At 42.1% G+C, this 20,683-nt stretch overlaps 1 protein-coding gene, 1 non-coding gene and 1 pseudogene across 2 annotated transcripts in view; 2 read left to right on the top strand and 1 right to left on the bottom strand.

Annotated features, from left to right (window-relative positions):
- Window positions 1-20,683, bottom strand: part of CEP89 (centrosomal protein 89) — a 67,349-nt gene that overhangs the window by 42,682 nt on the left and 3,984 nt on the right. The window contains 4 exon segments of the mRNA XM_032486201.1: window positions 1,236-1,264; window positions 3,941-4,043; window positions 12,643-12,829; window positions 15,828-15,986. Of these exon segments, the coding sequence (XP_032342092.1) occupies window positions 1,236-1,264; window positions 3,941-4,043; window positions 12,643-12,829; window positions 15,828-15,986 (478 nt within the window).
- Window positions 17,996-18,374, top strand: LOC106729676 (annotated as a pseudogene).
- TRNAD-AUC lies at window positions 20,289-20,360 on the top strand. Its single transcript has one exon. It is a non-coding gene; the product is annotated as a tRNA-Asp (tRNA).

The following is a 20,683-nucleotide window of genomic DNA, read 5'->3' as shown; positions in this document are numbered from 1 at the left end:
CCTCTCTTCACTTTCCCTTTGGTAACCATAAGTTTGTTTTCTGTGTCTGTCAGTTTATTTCTGTTCTGTACGTAAGTTCATTTGTATTGTTTAGATTTCTACATATAAATGGTATCATATATTATTTGTCTTTCTCTGTCTAGCTTACTTTACTCAGTATGATAATCTCTAGGTCCATCCACGTTGCTGCAAATTTCATTCCTTTTTGCTGGCAATATTTCATTCCTTTTTATGACTGAGTAATATTCCATTGTATATATACCACAACTTCTTTATCCATTCATCTGTTGAGGGACACTTTATGTCATGGCTATTCTAAATAGTGATGTTATGAACACTAAGGTGCATGTTATCTTTTTGAATTGCAATTTTCATTTTTTTCTGGATATATGCCCAGGAGTAGGATTGCTGGAACATATGATAACTCTATGTTAGTTTTTTAAGGAACCTCCATACTGTTCTCCATAGTGGCTGCACCAATTCACATTCCCACCAGCAGTGCAGGAGGGCTCCTTTTTCTCCACACCCTCTGCAGCATTTATTATCTGTAGTCGGTCACTGTGTCTTCACATGCAGGTCCCATGAGTGACAGGCCATCAGTTCACATTCTAAAGCATGTGATATGACTGTAAGTGCAGAGCAGAGATGTACAAAGCAAACTCCCACCAGTCTTTTCTCTTTTTCCTTTCCACCGGGGGGAATATGCAGAAAGACCCCATAAGCTGCAGAGAAGCATGTTTTCAAAGTGCTGAGCAAAGAATACAAGATCTTCCTTTTCAACCCAAATTTTAAGAGGAAAGAGAAGGCTTTGAACTTTTGTTCATTTTTCCATTACACATAGTCTGATATTAAGATTCTAATCTCTGCTGAAAAGTAGATAAAGTTATAAATTAACTCTACTGAGAAGTCTTTAATTTTTAAACTGCTTTGACATCACAGAATTTAAAACTTAAGTATAACTATTTTCATGTCTGCAAAGTGATTATTGTCTATTCTTTCCACAAAGTAGAATGCATATTAGTAATTTCTAATCTCTCAATACATTACATTCATTTTAAACTATGGAAAACATGAGTTTCTTCATATTTTAACAGTATCTTAAAAAGAAAAAAACATTCAATGGAAAAGAACTCTTAAGGGGAGTTTTTAGCCCTACAAATCACTGAAGTTCTTTTGAAATTATGGTGGAAATTCTGTTTATTGAGAAAACCAGTATTTTAAAAAACTAATCTTACCTTTAAATTCAGAACCGAATGTTTACCATCTGGTTAAAAAAGAGAGAGAGAAAACTTTGTAAAGCAGATAGACATTTGACAACTCAGAAGAGTACCACCTTAGGAACTCACCTTCTGCCAGATGACCTAAACAAGGCCTGGGCCTGGCATGGGGGGTGGGAGGACAGCCTTCACAAGGTCCCATGACAAGCTGGTCCCAAGCCAGGCAAGAGCCGGAACTGTCTGCTCTGTCTCTCCCTCCTGCTGTTTCTGAGCACCTTCAGTGGCTCACATGACCACAGAACCAAGGCCAAACTCCTCAGTGTGACTCTGAGCCTTCCCTGTGGGGGGTGAGGGGGTGTCCATCCTACGGTCCCAATACCTCTCCTCCTGGTGCTCCCTATATGGTCCACCCGCCACTCCCCAGATGGGCTAAGGCTCCAACCTTCTCTGTCTTTCCTGCCTGGTAGGAGCCATTCGACTTGGTCAGATGCTGGTACCTTGACCAAAGGATGTCAGTGTCCGATCTAGGCCGGGCACTGCTAGGGTGCAGAGTGGCCCCTCGGGCCAGCAGGGCTCGAGGCTTTAGTGTCTAGATAATAATTATCAGCTGGCATTTATGCAGGGCACTGTGCTTCACACACATGACTAAATATAATCCTTACGATAATCTGATGAGAGGAGCACTCAAACTGATTAGAAGTGGGGTTAAGTAACTCAGCCAAGCCTCTCACCACCTGGAAATGACAGAGCCAAAGCACTAAAATCCAGGGTTTCTGATTTGCTGTCCAAAGATCACTCATAGCAGACTCTCCAAAGAGCTTGTTAAAAAATACAGACCCCCACCCCCCCATCCAGGGCCCCAGCCTAGAGTCACTGACTTAGAATTTGGAGTTGGCGTGGGGCCTTTTTCACAGGTGTCCAGAGGCTTTTAATGACCACCACAAACCAAAAACCACTGCAGGAGCTTCACTCCCTCCCAACCACCACCTGTGCTCCAAGTTCACCTCCCCAAGAGCGCCAGTCATCACTGCCTCTCACCTCTAAACCCATCTTTATTGCCTGCTTGGTTACGGCAGTATACAGTTCCACCCGGCCAGGTGGCGCAATAATACACTTCATCAGTAGAGGGCGCTGAAGAGACACTGGAGAGGGAAGGCGCCTGGGTTCCCGGTTCCAGACAGCTGTCTCATCTCTCTCTCTTTCCCTGGGGCTCTCTTTCTTCCTCCTCTCCTCCCTCCGTTCCTCCTTCTAGGTGGCCAGCAGCACTTCCCATGGGTGGCTTCTCCTGGAACTCCCCTGGAGAGGGCAGCTACCCAGCGAGTTCTGTTAGCGCAACACCTCGGCTAACTTCACCAGCCAGCGCGGCCACAGCCGCACCCTCTCCAACGCCTTCATCTCAGCCTTCAGTGATTTTCCAGATGTTTCTTCCCTTGGGGACTCTACGTTAACTAGAAACTGTTCCCTCTATCGGCTACTCCTGCATTCTTTAGATTTCTTCATACCCCTTAGTGGGCAATCCTGTTATAGTTAATAATTAATCCTTTATATTGAACTTTCCCTGTTCAAATCACTGTGAGCCTTTTCTCTCCTGATTGGACTCAGACTGATAGTCAATGCATCAGGGCCACAGACAGCACAGACATTAGAAAATGGACACACGTGTGTGAACACAGGGAGATATTCAGAATATGCCATGAGACTTTTAAAAAAGGGCACGTAACAAAATAACCTGGATTTTACATACACATTCTAAGTTGTTAAAATTAATTATCTATGGGAGTGCAATTGTGTGTGTTTAACTTTATACATGTCTGCATTTCAGGGTTTTTTTGTTTGTTTGTTTGTTTTTTACAGTGAGAAAGTATTAGTTCTGTAATTCAAAAAGAGATATACCTTTTACCTGAATTTAATATTCACATGGATTTTGCCCCAGGGGTAAAATATACCTCCTAACCAACTGGCATTTTCTGGCACAGGTGTTACTAGCAGACTGGCATCCAGTTTTCCCATCAGTCCCCTTGTGAAATGACTTATATGGGAGCCTCCTGGAGCCCAAGCAACTCTCAGGGGTCCTGACGAAGCAGTTACTGGTGCCCACTGTAAGCCAGGCTCTCCTTTGCACTTCTCAAACATAAGCCACTTCTTAGGAAACTGAAAACAACCTTTGTGATGATGTGCTGAATTCTCTCACTGTGCCAAATGAAACACACAAAAGTGTGCAGTTATAAAGTTGTATTCTAAACATGTCCACGCACTCATTCATCTAAAACACCTGTGGTGACAGCCCGCTGTGGGCCAGGCCCTGCTCCAGGCGATGGAGACAGCATGGTGACCAGGACAGACAAGCTCACTTGGCCAGGCTATTCCGTGGAGACCACTGTGCACTGGCCCCGCATAGCACTGGACACCAGGACGCAGAGAGGAAGGCGCGTGGAAAGCTTCAGAGCTTCAGCTGTGACCTCCACCCCAGGTGTCCTCTTGTGACTGACAGAACTGACCAGGTGGACTCCTACGTGAGCACTTTGTACTTTAAAGACACCCTAACACACAGGCAATCAACTGTGGAGTAACTTCTCCCAGTGAAAACAAAACTTGGGATGTTCCTCCTATAATCATGGAACCACAGAACCACAGTATGGAGATGCAATGGCTAGATGTTCCTGCAAAGTAATCAATATTTACTGCCACAAAATGCTTTTATATTAAAAAAAATTTTTTTTTACCTTTTACCTGTGTACACTCTGGGGTAAGAGGTGAGCCTGGAAACCCATCTTGTTCAGAAATATTTTCCTCATCTTCACTGTCCACCCCACGTGACAAGGGAACCTTATTGTTACAAAAGACAAAGAAAGAAACCCGTGATGAGTGCTCTGTGTATCAAATTTCCTCCCAACCCACTCCAATGTCTTATTCCATGCCTTCTCCACTGCTCCCTCCTCCCTGCATAGCACCCAGCACCACCCTGCCCTGGTACTGATGCTGTGGCATGCATCTCTACATGGGACAAGAGCTGCCAACCCGCCCTGTGAGAACCCTTGTCCAGGCAACTGTTTGGGATTGAGGTTCATCACGTTCGCTGGCGCTGAGTCCACTGAAAATGCTTCCTGATGGTGGGGGACCCTCCCCTCCACTGTCTGTGAACATCTCCTACAGAGGTAGCATGAATGGTGGCAGGGCTGCAGAGCTGTCCCTCACAGACCCCTGGGCCAGGACCTGGACCAGCCCTGGTGAACAGGAGACTACTCCGCTGGCAGGGTTCTGGGAGGTGAGGACAGTGGCTGCCCAAGGAGAAGAGCAGTGAATCCCCTAGATTATACATTTACCACGCATTGGTATATATGAGTGGTATATACCCACCAGAAATATACATATATAGAGACGTGAATGTTCACAGCAGCACTATCACTAAAAGCCCCAAACTGGAAACCACCAAACAGTCATCATCAGTAAAATGAATAAGCAGTTGTCACAGCTGTACAATGAGATATCATACAGCAGTAAGAATGAACCAACAAGCGCTACACACAGTAACGGAAGACTCGCAAAAACTCCAAAGAGCACGTACTGGATGATCAAACTCACAGAATGTTCAGAACAAGCAAAGCTAATCTAAAGCCTGTTTTCTAAGATCTAATCTACTCTTGGGAGTCAAGGTGGTGGTTAACTGTAGGGGGACTAGTAACCTCTTCTCAGTCACAAAGGGGCACTTCTGGGCTCCTAGTAATGTTCTTTTTCTTTTAACCTGAGTGGGGGCTACTTTGTAAAAATTCATTTATGGCTTATGTGCCTTTTGTATATATTTAATACATTGATAAATAAGCTTGAAGAATTCTGTGACAATACACTAACAACACTCCAATTTAAAAGTTTTAGTTTAAAACATTTTTTAAACTACCAAATACTTCTGATTGTGAAAATCATCTTGGTAACCAAAACAAAAATTGTCTGGGTACTGAAGGAAGGGGAGGAAGAGGAGGCCAACCCAGTCCCAGCAGTGCCACCATGGATGCCACCACTGGCCTTCCCCTCAGTGTCTGCAGTCCTGGCCTAAGCCCCTCCATCCTCCCTGTGGGTAGGACACTAACTCAGATTTTACAGGGTAAAATGTACATGCTAGAATTTATAGGGTAATCAGTAGAAAGAAACAAACCAGTATAATTTGCAAACTAGGAGAGGGAAAGAAATAGAACTAAAAAAAATCATCAATTCAAAAGGACAGAAGAGGAAAAAAGACCTAGAATAATGGGACAGATGGGACATACACAATAAGATGGCAAATTTAAACTCAAGTATAACCATATCACATTACATATAAAAGGACTAAACAGTCCAGTAAAAAGACAAAGGAAAGTTTTGTCACACTTGGTTAACAAAAACTATATGCTGCACTGAACTGTATACTTTAAACGGATGAATAGTATGGTATGTGAACTGTATCACAGTAAACTTAAAAAACCAGATGCTGTTTACAAGACACAGCTAAATATAAGGATACAGAAAGGTTAAAATTAAAGGATGGAAAAAAAATAGGCCATGTAAATATCAAACAAAAGAAAGACGGAGAATGTCAGGTGGAACAGACATGAAGGCAAAACACATTTTTAGTGACAAACTGTTCGATTTACCAGGAAGATATAATTTTATTATGTGTACACACCTGAAAACATAGTCAGATGCAACATAATACATGTCCTATGATTTCATGCGTGTAAAGTTCAAAAACACGCAGAACTGATCTGTGGTATCTTCTATTACTTGGAGGTAACAGCAAGACGTTGGAAAACCTGACAACTTAGCAAGGAAGCTGCAGTGTCTAGACTCTTGTGACTGTGGGGCAGGATGACTGTAAGATCCGGCAGTGATTAACTCTCGTGACGCACAGGATCCAGCCCCCAACGGCACTGTCACCTCCCCAGATGCCTCTCCTCAGATCAATGATGCCAACTTAGAAGGAGGGGAATTTTCCTCCATTTTTAAAGGCTTTTTTTAAAAAAAGACATCGCTTTATTAGATTTCTAGTGGACACAGTTGATTCATACATTAAAAAAAATTTTTTTTTAAATGAAGTACTGGGGATTGAACCCAGGACCGCGTGCATGCTAAGCGTGCACTCTACCACTGAGCTATGCTCTATCCCTCTCAATGATGCTAACTTAAGAACCCCACCCAAAAGGCATTATACGGTCACTAGAGGTCGAGCAATGGAAGTGTCCAGTTAGCTCCACCTCAGGGTGAAGTCCAGGCAAGAAAGAGTGTGGCCAGAATGTGCAGTGAACCAAGGGCCAACTCTGGAAGGGGCAGTTTTAATTTACAAGGCAGAGGGCCTGCACGGGCCTGCACTGGGACCTTTATAAGTCCAACAACATGCTGGACTTGCCCTGATGTGGTAAATCATGGTCAATAAAATAGGCGTTGTAAATCCATGCTTCCCCGCTGCCACATGGAGACCCCACCGCGGGAAGATGGCAGGGCTCACTCTGGGTGGCTTCTGCAAACTGGCGGGAGTGAGAGTTGGTGCCTTACTTACTATCCGGGCCTCTTACCGCCACCAGTGAGGGTCGAATTCATGCAGAGGGGTTTGCATTGGTAGAGCAGAGTCAATAACTGACACGCTCACCAGACACTGACCATGGACATTTCTACATGCATACCTGCAAATGCAGACAGGGAGACGGCAGGAGTCGCGCCACGGCGGCACTGCGACACCGCCCATGCAGCTGTCACTGGCCCCCTTTCGACCTGGCTGAGAGCGTCCTGATTTTGTTTGGTGCAGGTGGGCTCAGCCCATCGTAATCCTCTTCCCCTCAGCCAGTAATCGGTAAGGGATGGGCATGTGACCAGTGAGCCTGATGCTGGGAAACTTCTAGGAAAAAATGTTCTCTGTAATGAACACAGAGCAGCCCGACTAGAAGGACCTCACCCCACTTCTTTCTGCAGGAAGAACCAGCTGCATCTGGTGACCAGGAGGAGGAGGCCAAGGGAATCTCAGGCGCCAGCCCTTGACAGGCAGCCGAAACAATTTTGGAATCTCCTGCCTCTTGATTTTGCTATGTAAGGGAGTTAAATGTCTATTGTTGAAGCTTTATGTTTTGTCTATTTGATTATCTGTAGCCAAGAAAGTGATACAGACATCAAAGTGACCACAGCGGCTTCTCCCGGACGGAAGGGGAGGACTGGAATGTCAGGGTTTCAGGGCGGGCTTTGGCTTTATATGCAAATATCATATAAAAAATCAAAAGTTTTTATAAGACATATATATATATATATTCATGTATACCTGTGTAACAGAAAGAAATTGTAAAGAAATTAAAATTTTAAAGCTGTGGGGAGAAACAGGGAACATCCCTAATCCTCAAAAGCAGAGCAGAAGATTCTCCACTACTCCTTGGTCTCCAGAAGTTTCTAGAAATAACTGGTTTACCCACATGAATGACTCCTCCCTGGATCTCCATCCAAGTACATGGCGAACACTCAAATATCTGTTTGTTGGCAGTTGGTTGGGTGAATAAATGACCAAATGAATGAATATGGTATCTGATGACAAGGTGCTCTGCAAATCCACAAATGTGACGATAGCAAGAGTGTGTGTGTGTGTGTGTGTGTGTGTGTGTGTGTGGCAGGAGGAGTTTCAGTAACATCCTACCAGTGATTTCTATTTGAAAATGGTAGCAAGACATTTAGACTACACTCTCTTCTGTAAAACCTATTGAAATCAATCAAAAGAATGAAAAGCAAGCAAGCAAGCAACCCTAGTCAGTGGCCAGAAAGCAAAATCTATTAAACCAAATCTATGAAATCTGAAACAGAGGGAGAATGCCAAAAGCTGCCAAACCTCCTCAGGCTTCAGGTAGGCAGGTGCTCCGAAAATCCCAGCGTGTCACGGTTACAAAGGTCCACAGTGATCCTCTGATGGGTGCGCCGAGAGCAAGGGCATGACAGTGCCAGGAGACATAAGTCACATCCACAGAGAAGGGAAGGCGGAGAAGCTAAAGGGAGATGCCTGGGAGAGCCCACCTTTACAGAATCCAGCTCTATACTCTCCAGGAAGCTAAAGACAGCACAGAGTGACCTAAGGAACCCAAAGAAGAGATCCAGGAGATCAAGAAAAGTGACAAGGCAACAAAAGGGTGTGAGAAGTAAACTGGCAGAACTAAAAAAAAAGGAAAAATTAAATCAACACAGAGGCAAAAGCTCTAACAAAAGTGATAAAACATAGTGACAAAGTGCGGAGAGAGAGATGAGGTGGGTACACAGAAGAAATCACATAAAGTGGCACTGAAAAGAAAGAGGAGGGACAAGGAACTATAGAAAACATAACAGACATGAAGACAAATAAAGCACAGTTAACAGGTGCATAACTAGTGTTCCCAAAGGAGAATGGAACAACTAGATGATAAATTTAGTCCAAGATAAAATAAAATAGGGGAGGAAATATTGCCTGAAAGTAAGAAAGGGAGATAAAAATCTATGTCTGCAGAATTAAATTATATAAATCAAATTTCAGGGGAAAAAAACAGGAAATAATAAACATCACGATTAATCCTAGTGAAATTACTGAACTTCAAAAGAGAAAGAATGAACCTACAAAGGCATCGGGCAGAAAAATCAAGTGACCTCAAAGGGGAGAAGAAAGCAGGCTGTGACCCCTTCTCACCCCATTGCTGTCGCCCTCAGCAGGCGTCTCAGAAAAGGCTACATGGTCTCCCACCACCCTGTGCCCTTCCTTTGTGACATGGGTCATAATTGTGATTGATTAACTATTAATTGTGTGACTATGTCTGTCTTATACTGATTCTCCAGCCCCGAGCACAATGCCTGGCATGCACCAGACACTCAACAAATAACGCTGACTCATTTACCTACCCAAAGACAGCTTCCTCCCTAACACAGTCCTTTACAGGACAAAGAAGCTGAGGCACAGAGAGGTTATCTGACTTCCCAAGTCATACAGCTGGGCAGCAGAGCAGCTGGGACTTGAACTCAGGTCTCTGAATGCCCCTGGCATCGCTCTGCCCACCAGACCTGGTATCGCGCGAACCGACCACAAATTCACTGCCCCTCCAGCCTTACTTTTGGGTGGTACCAACAGGAAGACTGCTAAAAACAAGACTTGCTTTCCATTTGTTAGCCCATTTCTGAGTGGGTGCACACTTCACATGAAGATGTTTGCCCAAACTACCCTGAAACACAGAAAGAGCCATGAAATAGACTTATACCCAAATTGCCTGATTTGGGTTGGTCTGTTCCCTTATCTTACTAATTCTGAAAAAAGGAATAAAATGATAATTTATCTCAGATTATAGAACATCTATAGTAAAAGACAAGGAAGGCAAATTTACTTTTTTTAAATTGAAATGTACCCCATTGGCAGTATCTCCTTCAGAACTAGTGCCATCTAGTGGTTAAATAAAAGTTTTACATGTTCCACACACCCATTCTTTCCGAAGGTATATCATATGATAACTTTAAGAATACTGGGTCAGTTAAAAAAAAAAAAGCTTTATGTCTAAGCAATATTCTTGACAAGCACAAGGATTAAAACAGAGTTTAATTCTAAACAGGGAAAATTGCTTATACTGGTCAGAATCCTGCCTCTGCCAATGGGTGGGTTGTTGGTTGGGTGACCTTGGGCAAATCATTTATCCTGTCTTCACGCACTTACCCTCAAGGGTGTGAAGTATATGAGACGGTATGCATGAGCTGCCTAGCATACATTAAATGCTCAGAAAAGGGCACTGTGTGTTCTTCCCCTTACTGTCTACCCTCCACTCCACCCAAAATATAAAAAACCTAATCGCGAGGCTGTGGGAAATGAAAATTCCTCTCCAGCTTTTTAGGGCTATTTCATTCATGCTATCTGCAGCTGGCCAGGATAAGGTTCCGGTGATGATGAGACCTTTCAACTGCAATCAGTTACTACTAACGCTCCACCCCTGGCTCCTGGGCCGCATAGGGAAAGGCTTCCCTGTGGGCTGGGATGTACAGAAAGGTGGAGACTGGCACATGCATAGCGCTGGTGGGAAGGCAAACGGGAACCGTTGCTTTGGAGGACAACTTGGCAATACCTAGCGTGATCCGGCACATATGAGGCACACTTACCAAACGTGCAAGGAAATAACCTAAATGTTCATAAGTGGATGAATAAATAAATTAACATGTATCCATCTCAAAATTGCAGTGCCTAGTGAAAAAGCCAAGAGGTGGAAAGACTGGTTCAATATGGTGGTTTCTGTACAATTAAAAATATATATACAGTAATATATTTGTTTACTGACACTTATCTGTAATAAAAGGGTCAAAACAGACACATCCCAAACCCAAGAGAAGATGGCTTTCCAGGGATGGAGAAGATGGAAGACGAAGATTTCAACCCTAAATGTAATTTTACTTCTTCTGTTAAAAAATCTGAAGCCAAAATAAGTAAGTAAGTAAATAAATAAACAAATAAGCAAGCTGTCAATACTTGCTCATTCTGGAGAATGAGAACACTAATGTGTTATTTTCTACTTCTCAGTTTTTGGGGGTTACAGAAGACGCATATGTCCAGCTTTCACGGATAGTGCCAAACAGTTCTCCGTCATGGTAGCACCGACTCCCACTCCCACCGCATTAGAGAGCTCCTTCACGTCCTCTCCAAGCCCTGACATGGTTAGTTGCCTCGCTCCACTTTTCAAATTTTATAATTAAAAAAAATTTCCATACTGCACATGGGTTCTAGAGCCACCACGACAAACTTGCCTAAAAAAATAAACTATTTGTCCTGTTAATGACAAAGGAGGAGGTTACATAGGTCACTATAATCTCTCTCCTCTAAGGGAAATGTGGTAGCAAGCTTCACTTCCGAAACAGTTGAGTGATACAACTCTACCTGTAACCTCAGTCTACAATACCAGCCAGGAAGTGTGCGCACTGAGGGGCAGGGGGAGCTCATGCAGGCCTTTCAGAGCCCCGCAACAGAACCTCCTCGGGGCTCTTGGCAGCTGTCTGCCCCGTGCTCCTTGCTGTAGAGAAGCCTAACTCTGCATCTTAAACATCAGAACTATTCACAACAGCCAAGTCGTGGAAGCAACCTACGTGTCCACCAACAGACAAATGGATAAAGAGGATGTGGAGTATTACTCAGCCATAAAAAAGAATGAAATGATGCCTTTTGTAGCAACATGGATGGACCTGGAGATGACAACATTAAGTGAAGTAAGTCAGACAGAGAAAGACAAATATTACAGGGTATCACTTATATGTGGAATCTAAAAAATAATACAAATGAACTTAGAACAAATAGTACAAACGAACTACAAAATAGAAACAGACTCATAGACATAGAAAACAAACTTATAGTTACCAAAGGGGAAGGCGGGAGGGATAAACTGGGAGTAAGGGATTACCAGATGCACATACCATATACAAAACAGATAAACAACAAGGATTTACTGTATAGCACAGGGAACTATGTTCAATATCTTATAATAGACTATAATGGAAAAGAATTGAAAAAAAAAGACAGATATATACATGTATATGTATAACCGAATCACTCTGCTGTACACCTAAAACTAACACAATATTGTAAATCAACTATACTTCAATACTTACAAGTAATGGTTAGTTCCTGAAATAGTCACATAAGGATTCCTCAAAATAAGTTCCCTAAGGCCACTTAAAATGTGATTCAATATAGTGGAGGATAACCAACGTGAAAATAGTTTGATGTTGCAAGTCTGTAAGCATGGTCACTATGAATAACATGTGACAGTGGTGATGAAAAGGAGAGAAAGGAAAAAGAAACTGTGGTGCTGTCTTCTGCCATTAAAGAAATGGCGCTACCCAGTTTCCAAAACCCTGGGACCAAAGAGTTTAAACCAGGGCAGCTGGCAATGGTGGAGAAACAGGCTCCTTCAGTCTCTCTGTACCTCGGTTCCCCCACATGTGACAGGGCCATAAATGGAACCTACCTCACCGAGACAGTGGGAGGTAAATGAGTGTCAGAGCTTGAAACAGAGACTCATGTGTGGTAAGCTCTCAAAGAACGTCAGCTACTATGGAGAGACCAATGTTGACACTCCCCTTGTCAGGAATGAACTTGAAGAAACGCTGTGATGTGTACATTGATACTAGAAAGCGGTAGGAAAATTAGCTTTGTGGGTCAAAGGAGAGAGCAGGATGACTAGCACTGGGTGGAAATCTACTGTTAAGAACGTGAAGATGTTGGTCTTTAAAGGATGTGTCTTGAAAGATAAGGGAGAGAATTTTAAATTTTAGCCTAAGATAGAAAGTGAGACTTGATGTGTTAAAAAAAATAATAAGCCCCCAAATGAAAGCCATTAAAGGCAGAGGAGAAAAACGAAAACCCTTACTAACGCACTTGATGCAATCCACTATAAGTTAATGTCAAGGTGCAGGAGAAATCCTGGCACGTGACAGGCACCTGATTTCTGTGCGGCACGGCGTACAGAGCCTCGCTGAGGCTTCCCTCCTCCTTGCGAGCGCTGGCGTCCCCCGACTCCCTGGGGCTGGATGACAGGTGCGTGTCAGTGTCCTCTTCATCCTCGTAGCCCAGCATTTCAAAGGACGGCAAAGAAGATCTCCTTCCCACCTTATTCTGCCAATGTGATCTGTATTGGAACAGTCAAGGGCAAAGCAAACAAGCGCCTTAACACTTCACACTGGTATTCACACAGGGATGCAGTGCGCTGCCTCCAAGCCCCGCCGCGAAGTACTATAACCAGGTTACAAAATACATAGACGCTAAAGGATGAAATCACCCACTATGCCATCCCCTTGTACACTCTTAGCATTTCCTTCTAGCTTTTCACCTAGGTTTTTACAGCTATTATCACTGACTACATGTATGATCTGCCTCCTTGGTAACAAGTTTCTAAGGTTCAAAATGGTAAAAGACTCAAGATAGACACATCAGTTTAGTCAGCCGTTCCCCTTACTTAGATCCCCCCCCCCGCCCCCGATTTTCACTGTCATGAATAACCCTGTAATAAACATCAGTGTACAATCTCTTCTGCATTTAGGATTAGTCCCATAAAACAACCAACCATAAGGTGCACTGCTGAGTCAGACGGTAGGAACATTTTGTGGGTCCACGTGCATCCGCACAAAATCATTTCCCCAACCTGTGACTGCATTGGTAATAATTTTCTAAAACTTGCCAAGAGAATGCAAACCTCACTGCAAAAATGTGCATTTCTTACTGAGACTGGATATTTTTCTGTATCTTTGTGTGAGCCCTGGTTCCTCTAATGTGAAGTGTCTGCTCATGTTTGGTCCACTTAGCTACTCTGCTTCTAGTACGTCCATTCTGATTTAAAATGAACTTTTCTACCTACTAAAATGAAAACCCTGACTTTCTATTTACTGTACATATTTTTCCTATTCTACTGATTTTATTTTGAATTCCAAAAAGGATAAAACGGATGTTCAAAAGGCCATAGTGATATAACCCAAAGGAATTTCTACAGAAAATTCCCTGTCTCTGTTCAGATCCCAAAACACAGAAAGTTGTATATAGAGTCAAGGTCAGGCTCAAAAGATGAATTAAGAGACACACTGACAAACCAATTGAAAGTTACTGTGTGAGTCCTACTGGTATTACGCTCATTTATAGATTTGCTCTTTTATAAATGTTGTTAAATAGTTTTCCACTGTCCTCCCTTCTGAAATGCCTAGAGTGTCCTTTTTTTCTTTTTTTTCTTTTGGTATTTTTCTTATATTTTGTTTCTGTGTATGACTTTGTGTTTTTTTAAATTTTATTTTACTTTTTTGTAGGGAGAGGTAATTTTGTTTATTTTATTTTTATTTGTTTATTTTTGTTTTACTTATTTTTAGTGTTTTTTTTTTTTAACGGGGGGAGGTAGTTAGGTTTATTCATTTATTTATTTTTAAATGGAGGTACTGGAGACTGAACCCAGGACCTCGTGCATCCTAAGCATGCGCTCTACCACTGAGCTATCCCCTCCCCCACTGTGTTTTTTTGAATCCACATCTCTCCTCTGTAGTATTGTTAAATGAACATTAAAAAAAGATGATTTTATTAATTCATTGATTGTATTGTGAATTTTGGCTATGTAAATTTTTTTAACATACAGATGATTAAAAAATTTTTTTTTTCACTTTTCAAATTCTTAGCTTAGTAAATAGCAGGCATTTCCCTGAGAGGCTGATGAACCTGGATATAGGGTTTCACGGTCTTCTTTATACGTATATACAAATTAATCCATTCATTCAAAAGGAATTTGTTTGGCCACATGAATTAGACAAGGCTCAAAGCTGATTTTTTTCTATTACTGCTAATCAATAGACTGTTGAATCCTTTCCTTTCCCTTTGGATCTGTGCTCTTCTCTTATTAAAGATTCAACATACCTGCAAACGCAGGGCACTCACGTGCACCTCCCCATCACCGACCCAGCGCGCCTCTATTTTAACTACTTCAACTATATGTTTTAAAATATGATGGGGCTAAGGCTGCCCTCCCCGTAGGTCAGTATCCTTCCTTTCCAAATATCCTCTTATGGTCTTATCTGCTTATTCTCTCCAGTGAATTTCAGAATCATTTCTTCATCATCAGTTCTTATTCAGCCAAAGTACGAATTCTTACCAGCAGGAAAACAGGCTACGTTCAAACATCTCAAAATGGAGCTGAGATTAAAATATAAAAAACCCCAAATGCAAACACATCCTAGGAGGAAATAGGCGAGCATTTGTATGATGCTGTAATAGGGGAATCTTTCTAAATTTGACAATAATGTCAGAAACTACGAAGAAAAGACTGACAGATCTTACTACATAAAACATATAGAACATTTGGTGTGTTAAAGGAAAAAACCCTAAAAGCAAAATTGAATAAACATGGCAGATAAAAGGCAAATCTGGTCATGTATCCCCCACCGCCACCCCACAAGCCCTTAGAGTCCTCAGTGACTTCCCGCTGCTCCCAGGGGAGACACCAAACTTCTAAACCTGACACCAAAGACATCCCCAGCCCAGCCCCCGCCCACTCCTCCAGCCCCATCTTGAATGACTCCCCACCTCACCTGACTCCTCCTGGCCACAGACATCTTCCTTCAGTTGCTCATGTGTGTCATGCCCCCTCTTCTCTGTCTAGAAAGCTCATCCCAGCTCCACCCTGACCACCCGTCAACCCTCAAGCCATTGCCAGTTGGTTCCTGTGCATCCCTCAGCTCTCCCCCAGTGCCCTCTTCCTCAAGAGGAAACCTTCCTGACCCCTGGCCCCATGTCAGCTCTAATCCAGCTCAAGCGACAGAGAAAATGACGTTAAATAAGAAGGAAGGGTACAGTATAGGTGACAAGGAAATTACCTTCTCAGAGAGGAGACAGGCGAGAAGCTGTGAATGACAACCCTCGTCATCCAGATTGTGGCTACGAGCAGCATTGAATTCACAGGCTCTAATTTAACAAGATCCACACCAGAGAAAATTCGGATACAACTTAAGAGTGCTTAATGTCCCGGGGCAGTGCCCCTTTGACACTGGTGAGGAAAGCTCTGATCACAACCACATGCACATGCACATGCACACGCATACACGGAGCTACTCCTCCCCGGCCCTGCGAGCAAGCTGAGCCTGTGACACAGTCCTTACTGATGCCTCAGCTCCGAGATGGTGGCATAGGGCTCGATGAAACTGTCCTTTTCAATGCAGGTCATGTCACTCTCAGAGTGGAACCTCCGGCGAGGTTGGGGAATGGCAACGGTCCGACCAGTCAACGTTGTTGCTAGAATGGCTGCGGCAAGAGCGGATCTACGGACGAAAACAACCCAGTGAGCCGGTGAGACATAACCCGTCCCGCTGAAGGCTGAACACCAGGACACACGAACCATCAAGGTTTACCTTCAGTTCTACAGTGTCCGGGGCGCACCTCCTGACTACGGGCCTGTTATGCGCCACCTGATAATCTCACTTCATCCTCATATCAACGGTCTGAATAGATATTATTGTCATCTCCATTTTTCAAAGAAATGAAATGACTTGTCTAAGATTTCCTAGCGAATAGGGGATGAAACCAGGTCTGTAATCCAGACAGTCTATATTCAAGTAGTTTTCCTATTAAAATAAAAGATCAGAATGGAAAAAAAGAGAGAAGGGAAAAGGCAGTTTAAAATCTTGCAAATTATTCAAAATTATGATATAGGAAAAGACAGAGTAATGGGTTTACCCTCCCGCCTGAAAAGGCAAAACAAACAACAGACCTACCGTTGTCCCCGCTTACTGCCAGAGAGAATTTCCAGGTCACAGCACAGGGAGGAGGAAATGAGGTGGAGCTGGGCAGACTCCCTGAGTTGTAGAGATGGAGCGGAGAGTCCGGGACCACCAAGGCAGAGTGAATTTGTAGGACAGGGTACCAGAAAAGAGAGCTGAACAGAGAGAACTCCAGAAATCAGCAGAAGGCCCCTCAGTGCACCGAGGACACTACCCAACACTGGGGACTGAAGGAACAGTGCCAGGTGCTTACACATGGCTGGGGACCGTGCCAGTTCCCACCAGACGATGGGAAAACATTATAATTCACGGGACACTGGGTACAGTTCTCCGAAAGCAGTGGAGAATAAACCGCCCTAGATTGAACACTGCTCCAGACTCCGCCTCACAAATCATAAAAGCAAGATCCAAAAGGTCAAATTGGTTCCCAGTCATTTTAACTGCATCCCAGAACAAAATTCACGAAGACTTAGAGGAATACGAAAATGTCTGGCCCTTGACAAGGTAAAACTAACAACAGTGTCTCGTATGCCATCAAAGATAACCAGGCATGCAAAGAGACAGAAAAACATGGCCCATAATGAAGAGAATAATCAATTAAAACCCATTCAGAACTGAACACATGCTGGAATGAGCAGAAAAGGACATTAAGACAGTTATTATAATTGTGTTCCATACATTCAAAAAGTTAGGTGGAAACATGGAAGATTATAAAGAAGACTTGAATCTGGGGAGATAAAAATTATAATGAATGGGATTAACAGTAGGTTACACATGGCAGAAGAAAAGGTTAGTGAAACTGAAGGCAAAACAATAGAAAATAACCAAAATGAAATAGGAAAAAAATAACTAAAAAAAAAGAGCATAGTAAGATATGAGATAAAAAATGCTACTGTTTTATGTTTTAAGCCACTAAGTTTTGGTGTAATTAGTTACATGGGAATAGATAACTGTCATCAAATGGTGCTGGAACAATTGGAGACCCATAAGAAAAAAAAAATGAACTTCAATCCATACTTCCCACATCCTACACAAAATTAACTCAAAATGCATCATAGACCTACATGTAAAGGCTACAACTATCAACCTTCTAGAAGCAAATACAGGAGAAAATGCTTTATGACCTTGGATGAGGCAAAGATTTCCTAGGTATGATACTGAAATCATGATCAGGTAAAAAAAAAAAGTTGACAAGTTGAACTTCATAAAAATTACGATTTTCTGCTAAAAGATATCATTAAGAAAATGAAAAGCCACAGATGGGGAAAAAATATTTGCAAATCACATATTTGATAAAGAACTTGTATCTAGAATATAGAAAGAACTCTCTGAATACGGTAACCTGGGAACACAACCCAATTTTTTAAAGTGGGCCAAAGATCTGGACAGATTATTTTACCAAAAAAAGATATACAGTGGCAAACAAGCAAATGAAAAGATGTTCAACACCATTAGTCAGTTACTAGAGAAGTGCAAAATAAAACCATAAAGATACCACTACATGCCTATTAGAACGTCCGAAATTTAAAAGACTGGCCAAGCCAATCCCTTTTCAACCTGGGCCCAGCAGAATGGCTCCCAGAAAGAAGAGTAATGAGAAGGGGCCATTCTGCCATCACTGAGGTGGTGACCAGAGAGGACCCCAAGAATCTAGGGAGTGAGCTTCGAGAAAGGTGCCCCCTGGGTGCTGGAAGAGATCCAGAAATATGCCAGGAGATTGAGATGACCTACAGATGTGCACATGGACTCCAGGCTCAACACAGCTGTCTGGGCCAAAGGAATAAGGAACGTCCCACACTTTATCAGTATAAGGTTGTCCTGAAAGTGTAGTGAGGATGAAAATTCACCAGACAAGCTCTATACATTGTTACTTATACACCTGTCACCACTTTCAAAAACCTATGGACAGTCAATGTGAATGAGAATTAAGGGCTAACTGTCAAATAAAGTTATAAAACTGCACATGTGCACGCATGCACACACGCATGTGGGCGTGCACACACACACACACACACACACACACACACAGACTGACCAAACCAAGTGTTGGTGAGGATGTGAAGAAACTGGAACTTGTACACTGCAGGTGGGAACATAAATGGAATTACAACTCTGGAAAACAGTTCGGTAGCTTCTTAATAGGTTAAATATATCCCTGTTATGACCCACTATTCCACGCCTAGATATTTACCCACAAGAAATGAAAGCACAGGTCCACAGATTTGTGCACAAGTGTTCCTAGCAGCCTTATTTCTAGTAGCCAAAAAACTAGAAACAGCCCAAATATCCATCAAAGGTGAATGGATAGACAAACACTGGCATGTTCATAAAATGGAACACTACTCAGGAACTGTGAGGATGAATTACTGATTTTCACAACAATATGGATGAACCTCAAAACAATTATGCTGAGTGAAGAAAGCCAGCATAATTATTTTGTGTAATTCCATTTATTTAAAAGTCTAGAAATGTAGACTAATTTACAGGGATAGAAAGCAGACCGATGGTTGTGTGGGAGAGGGTGAGGGTGGGCTGGGCTGAGGTGGGAAGTGACAGAGGGGGGCAGGGGAGAGGAATGACAAAGGGCCATGAGGAAACTTGAGGGGATGACAGATACATATGTTATCTTGATTGTGGAGATGGCTTCACGGGTATAAACATATATCAAAATGTACCAAATTATTCACTTTAAATATGTACAGTTTATTATATGTCCATTACACCTCAATAAAACTGCTTTGAAAAAGATAAAAGACTGTCGAAAGCAAAAATAATAACCATATATCGTGGGGTTTATAACATACAGAATTCAAGTGTCTGACAACAGTAGCAAAGGATGAGAAGGAGGACACAAGTAATTGCTGGGAGATTGCTTTTTTTTCCTCAAATTTTAATGGAATTTATTTCTGGAATACATGCCGTGGGATAGACTGTCATAATAGTTTATATCTTCAAAAATACATTAAGGGGTTTATATCTTTGATCCAGATCTAGAGATCAGTTAAACCAAAGAAATTACTAGCCATAAGCTATGAAAAAAAATATATATTTTAATAATGTTTATTTATTTATATTATTTATTTTTATTGAGGTAGAGTCAATTACAATGTGTCAATTTCTGGTGCACAGCACAATGTCCCACTCTTGCGTATATATACATATATTCGTTTTCATATTTTTTCCATTAAAGGTTATTACAAGATGCTGTGAGATACTTACACTCACACTAGATATGAAATAGAATAATATAAGAGATTAATTTGAATGTTAGTTTTTAGAATAAAATAACCTAGAAATACGCCAAATTTGCCAAAGCCATGTTGATTATTTGGGGCTTATAAAGACAGCAATCCAGGACACATTGTAAAATGATTATAAATCAATAAAAAATGTTAAAAAAAAAAGATAGCAATCCAGGAAAATATTTTTGTAAAACACAGGAGACTACAGATTTTCCAATGAGTCTACAGCACACTTGCTGTGGGATGATGTGGGTTTTTGTGTTTTCTGCTTTATAATGGGATGTAAAGCAAACTCTCTCACCACTGCTGCTACATAGAATATTTAAGTTCTAGTGACACAATATAAGAACTGTTCACACAAACGCTGAAGGGCTGGACAGACCTACAGGTACATTGCAGCGATGCCACTACCCACCAGCTGTGAGACTCTGGGCCAATGACTAACACTTGAGTTCAAAACAGAGATGCCAACGGGACCTGTCTCACAGGATCACTGAGAGGATGAAATGAAATAAAGCTTCTTAAGCACTTACCAGAGTCCTTGGCACAGAGTAATCACTAGTAAATTGCTATTCTTGTTTTCAAGATCATACTTGGGGGAGGCGGGATAGCTCAGTGGTAGAGCACGTGCTTATCATGCACGAGGTCCTGGGTTCAATCCCCAGTACTTCCATTTAAAAAATAATAATAATAAAATAAATAAATAAACCTAATTGTCCTCCCCACCCCTCAAAAAAAGATGATACTGACGGAAAAAAACAACACTAAAAATATTTCGAAGTGTTTATTATTAGGAAGCATACAGTATTCTAGCTTCAAAGAACACTAAAAAGAAGGTGCCATCTTTGAATGAAACTATTTCTCATTGTTAATAGTTAAGCCATGTATCCATGTACTTTATGGATAAACAATAGTCTAAAATTCTCTGGCTTCTAAAATCTTGGAGGACAGAGGCAGGGGTCTCATGTATAAAAGAAAGTCAGGTCTCTGTGTGTC

The sequence above is a fragment of the Camelus ferus genome, chromosome 9 (genome assembly GCF_009834535.1).
Source record: "Camelus ferus isolate YT-003-E chromosome 9, BCGSAC_Cfer_1.0, whole genome shotgun sequence".
In the NCBI taxonomy this organism is placed as follows: domain Eukaryota; kingdom Metazoa; phylum Chordata; class Mammalia; order Artiodactyla; family Camelidae; genus Camelus; species Camelus ferus.
This window is presented reverse-complemented; position numbering and strand designations above follow the sequence as displayed.